Here is a 5,288-nt window from a genome sequence, read left to right as displayed (position 1 = left end):
GGGGTGGTGGGGTAGGGCGGCGGGGGCGTCCGCCGGGGCGCGCTGTTGCTGGGCGAGCCGGGGTCCGACGCGGGCGGCGTTGGGGGCGGAGGGAAGGGTAACCGCTGCAGCGGGTGCTGTGAAAGACAAGACGGCGTTAGTGAGTGCCCCGCGGGCGTGGCGCCGCGTGGCGTCGCGTGGCGCTGCCCGTACTCACCTGCTGCATGGGGTGCGGCCTCAGCTGGTGCGGGTGGGGTTGCAGCTGCTGGGGCACGTGCTGCTGGGGGGCGGCCAGCTGCGGAGGCTGGACGGGCACCTGGTGCACTGCCAGCTCGGCCATCAGCCCGGGGTCCTCCGTCACCTCCATCTTGATGGAGGACAGGCTGGACAGGGAGCTAGAGAGCGGGCCGGCCAGCGAGCCGGACAGCCCCGCCAGCCCCAGCATGTCGGCGTTGTCCGGGTCCAGCTTCTGGATGGACGAGGTGATGTCCTCCCACAGGGCGGGCGGCCGCAGGAACACATCCTCGTCGCAGAGGGGCGTCGACGAGCAGGACCCTGGAGGCGCGAGCCGAGGCCCGGGCGGCGGGCGCGGCCACTCGAAGAACTCGTCGATGGTGGACGCCGACTGCCTCCGGGGCTTGTCCGGGTCGTTGTCGAACGGCAGCTGCAGCCTCTGCAGTCGCCCCAGGTCGGGCCGGCACAGCAGTGTGTCCAGGGTCTCATTCGACTGGAACACAAAACGCATCGCGGTCAGCTCCGGTCACATCGGGCGCTCTAACGACGCGCTCCGAAAGGAGAATAATGTTCACTTTCGGTTCGATGGAAACCCAAGACGGCGACGCGACCGCCTCTCTCTCTCGCTCTCTTTGGGAGAGAAGCACTTTGCGGGCCGCTTTTAATGGCTCGTCCCAGGAGACTTCCTAGTTTGTCTCACTGAGACAAGAGATTAATACGTCGGGAGGTCCTGGCCGCTCCGCCCTGCCGAGGGCCGGCGATGGCTTATCTTTACGGCCACGCACTGCACACTGGCCCTTGCGCCGTTATGCATTTGTTGGCCATAAAACATGCCCACCGCGTATTGCATGGCAGAGATACGATCAGCGACGCGAGCGAGCTGATACAGTTGGCGGAGATACGATCCGGAGACAAGGAACGAACGATATTGATGAGTGACGCGATTCCTCTCCGCCTGGCCCGGCCTGGCTCGTCCAGGACGATTCGCTCCATTCTCTTTCGAGAGAAAATTACTTTCTTGAAAACATCATATATATTTTGAACGGGAGAAGCGAAAAAAAGAAAATGGCTTTCAACGTCGCCGCGACTTCGAGTGAGGTATGGATGTTCGAAACTTGTTTTGTACCGCTTTTGTACCCGCGAGTTTTTCAGTGCGCGGATGTGGTCTTGCCATTATGTGTATATCTCCGCTCTCTTGCGAGAGAGAGAGAGAGAGAGAGAGAGAGAGAGAGAGAGAGAGAGAGAGAGAGAGAAGGCAATCTGAGATGGAAAGGGAGTGGGACAGAGGGAGAGAAAGAGAGCTGGAAGTAGAGTGTACGCCGCGATCCAGCTAATCTGAAATGATGCAAAGCGCCGTTAAATGTTGCAGACCTCTTTGGCGCACACGGCGCTCGCGGAGCGCTTAGGAATGGCGGCGAAATGGCGCCCCTTTTTGCCGCAATATTTTGTCGCGCGCGCCGTTTTGTGGACGCTTCGCCCGGCTCCAGCCGCAGACATGACAGATATTACCGCGCCGTGTTAATATTTTTGAAAAGGAAAGAGAGAGAAAAAAAAGTGAAAAGTGGAATCTGTTTCTCGCAGGCGTCGACGGTCAAATTGACTCGGGAAAATAAACACGTGTCATGAAAGTTGATTACGACTTTGGCGGCAGACGATGACAGCGTTTGCTCATTTCGTTCGGGAAACCGGGTGCGGATCTCGCCGGGCGTCGAACCAGCAGGGCGACACTCGTGTACAGCTGATGCAACTGCGTCCACCACCGGCCGGTTTCCGCGTGTGAGTTTAAAGCACACTAGCCACATACCGCAGCGTACCTACGGTAAACCTAGCAGCACTGGACTTCCGAAGTAGAACCCAATCAATAAATCAAAGCCGCCTGAAATAGCCATTCTGTTCGCCTCTCATACTTCATGGAAAAGCCAGATTTTTTTTCGGCATAATACCTATTAGGTGTCAGGTTTTTCTGCAGCTCACAACTTATTGACAGAGGGGTTTTCCCGTGTAAGGAAAATAAATAATGTTACGCCTAGGTATAAACCCCCCGCGGTACGTACAGCTCTACGACGGACGCCTAAACGAGATGAGATAAAATAAGTTCAAGGCAGCAAATTATTGCTAATTGAGCTATTCAAGTCAACTTATGCTGCCTCCATTGTTCCTGCCCCGGCGGCCCAGCCGGAGCGCGCTAAAGCGGCGGCAGCCTTCGTCGGGAGGGGAGGCGCCAGGGCGCCATACCAAAGCCGATGTTGCTGATATACTCGCGGATTATGACAGTATCCCGGCGATAAACTTCTACGTCATTCGGTTTTAGAACAATAATGTTTTCAGACCGAATAAAATCAATTACCGGTAAAGAGTCGGCCAATAGGTAGTCGGAAGGCCAAATATATAAATAAAACGCAATAGCTGTGGCGCTGCGCTGCCGTGCGCTAGTTAGTATAAGGACCCTACTGTGCGCTGCTGCCTCTCAGCCTGGGCGGTAGGCAGTCCCGTCAGACGGCCGTGCGCGCCCGGGATGCCTACCCAGCCAGGCGCCCTGCGAGCCGGCCCGGCCGGCTGGCACAGCAGCGACGCGCTCAAACTGCCAAGCCTTATTTTAAAACTATTTTCAAGTTTCCCGCCAACATTTTCGCGTCGTTGCCTGGGCGCTTTGCTGGCCACCCGTGTCGCTGGTGGGTGTGCACAGAGTGCGCACCGCCCGTCTGATCGATGCGCGCGCGCGCGGAGGTCCCGAAGCGATCGGCAGTCTCTTAGAATCTTAATTTGGTAAAGTGGGCCTTTCGGGCGACAGGATACGGAATTAATTATCGGTTCGAGTGGGCATAGCTGCCAGCCCTGCCTGCCAGCCCTGCTTGCCAGCTCGGACGGGCAGCTTTGGGCTGCCAGCTGCCAGCCAGCTCGGCCTGCTCGCCGTTGGGCCCTAGGCGCTGCCGACTCTGAAAGGAGTATCCGCCCGCCGTTTCCGGATGAAATCCTATTCGGTTGCTGCTGAAAATTTTGACCTTGGATTTTTTATTTTTAAACAATAAGACTAGAGTAGAAGAGAATTCCATGTGGACATTTTCACGTTTGGAGAGAGTAACGCTGGCGTTTGTCGTTCCTTATGCGTCGTCTTAGTGAAAAGGAGCGTGGCGGCGGGTCGCCGAGGTTAAAGACTCGGATTCATTATGCTCCCCCCTTTACGACCAAGACAATGTTGTGTCCGTTCCAAACCGTGCTGGCCGTCTCTCTCTCCCCCCCCTCTCTCTGTCTCTGTCTCTCTCCTCTCTCGTATGAGACCCGCGAGCGACAAGGAGGGTGAGAAGGCATAGCATAGCAGCCGTGTGCGGAGCCAACCTCGGGGGCATACTTAAGGTGACGAACAAAAGGGGCGCTGGATGACAGAAAAGGGGGGGGGGGAGAGAGAGAGAGAGAGAAAGAGAAAGATGATGTCGGAAAGGAGAGAGAGAGAGAGGAGAGAAAGATGCGAGAATGGGGAGAGAGTGAGAGAGAGAAAGGGAGAAAGGGGTTGGGAAAAGGTGGTTGGTAGCAAGTATATATAGGGGAATGGTGGGGTGACGCACGCCTCATGCCATGCACCTGAAAGTTGACTTAAGGGCTGAAAAATGTGTATAGTAAAGCGCAAAAAAAAAACGGGAAAAATAAAGCAGATGCGTGAAAGATGGAGAGGGTTTAGACCCACAGTCGCGACTCGCACGTACTCTACACATTCCCTTCTCACAATATGCGCTGGTCTGTCTGACCTACTGGAAGCGAAGGTTATTTGTGTGTGTGTGTGTGTGTGTGTGTGTGTGTGTGTGTGTGTGTGTGTGTGTGTACGTGTGTGAGTGTGAGTGGCACCGTGTGTGGCGGCGCGTTTCGAAACTGCTGCTGGGTTGTCACTATGGCACGGCACAGGCCGCGCGCGGGGAATGCCGCGGCAGTGCATCTCTGGCGTGTGCTGGCGTGGCACGGCGCGCGGGATTAGACCCGCTCAGCGGTCCGCTCAGCGGCCACTGCAAACCGTTTAGCGGCGCGGGGAGCGTGGCAATGAAGCGCCGCGCAGCGCAGCACAGCGCCGCACGCCGGTCGTTTATTTTTTCCCCTCGTCCTTTTCATCCCGTGTCGTCCTATGCCTTCCCCTTCGACCCCCCCCCCTCTCTCTCTCTCTCTCTCTCTCTGTCCCACTCCCCACCTCTGCCCCTCTCCACTTTGGTGGACAAGACGAGAAAAATCACTCGCAGCGCACGACACTGCCGCTGGCCGCCGCTGGCTGCAGAGTGTCGGTAAGGCTGTCAGACAACGTCGTTCGTCGCCGCGACACGCCGGGCCTGCTCCGCACTGCTCCGCGGGTGGTACAGAGCAGAGGGAGGGTTGCCGCTGAGATGTACCCCCGCGCAGTGCGCACCGCCAGAAACAAACGACGTGCAACCGCCGCGTGATCGAAGTTCACGTTGCGCAGCCGCGTGTGTGTTTGTCGCGGTGTTCCCGTTCCCCGCTGCGGCTATGGGCTCTCTGCCCCGGCCCCGCTCGCCGCGTTGCGGTGCCCAGTGTCGAACGCGACGAGGAAACGAAAATATGTGTCGCCAGGGCTCTTAGCGGCAGCCGCATTCAGTGGCACGCGCGGCGGCGGTGCCGCGGGCTCAGCGACCCCTCTGGGGCCGGCCCGGCCCAAGAGTGTGACGAGCGTGTCACACACCACAATCAGGGTCGGGTTACACGCGTCACGCGGGGTGCCGTCAGCGAGCAGCCCGCTCCGCCCCGAAATACTTACTGGCGGTGACGTCCGAGCAGGGAGCCGGCGTATCCCCCTTTCCCAGAACCGCCCGCGCCAAGTGCGGTTGTGGCGGCGGTGGTGCTTCCCCGGCCGCACGCAGGTGGGGGAGGCCCGGCGAACGCCCCCGTCGGAGCGCGCGCCCGGGTGTGTCGCATGCAACCAGCGAGAGTCCCGGTCGCGGCCTGGCGCGCGCGACATAGGGGGAGGAAGTTTTGGCGGAATATCGCAACTCGCAAATGAGACCGGCCACGCGAAAGGGTTAGGCTGCCTCCTGGGAGGCTGTAGGGGAGGAGGGAAGGCCGGAGTGCGTCGGGGGCGG

The 5,288-nt window shown here is 58.8% G+C and overlaps 1 protein-coding gene across 1 annotated transcript in view; it reads right to left on the bottom strand.

Moving 5' to 3' along the window:
- The window catches only part of LOC113208325 (Krueppel-like factor 5), a 28,825-nt gene that overhangs the window by 16,311 nt on the left and 7,226 nt on the right, over nt 1-5,288 (bottom strand). The window contains exons 5-6 of the mRNA XM_052270151.1: nt 197-706; nt 9-116 (exon numbers count right to left, since the gene is read on the bottom strand). Coding sequence (XP_052126111.1) covers nt 9-116; nt 197-706 — 618 coding nt within the window. The remainder of the gene's footprint in view (nt 1-8; nt 117-196; nt 707-5,288) is intronic.

The sequence above is a fragment of the Frankliniella occidentalis genome, unplaced genomic scaffold, assembly GCF_000697945.3.
Source record: "Frankliniella occidentalis isolate FOCC.00 unplaced genomic scaffold, Focc_3.1 Scaffold112, whole genome shotgun sequence".
NCBI classification, from domain to species: Eukaryota; Metazoa; Arthropoda; class Insecta; order Thysanoptera; family Thripidae; genus Frankliniella; species Frankliniella occidentalis.
Note: the sequence above shows the minus strand (reverse complement) of the source record. Positions and strands in the feature narration are given on the sequence as shown.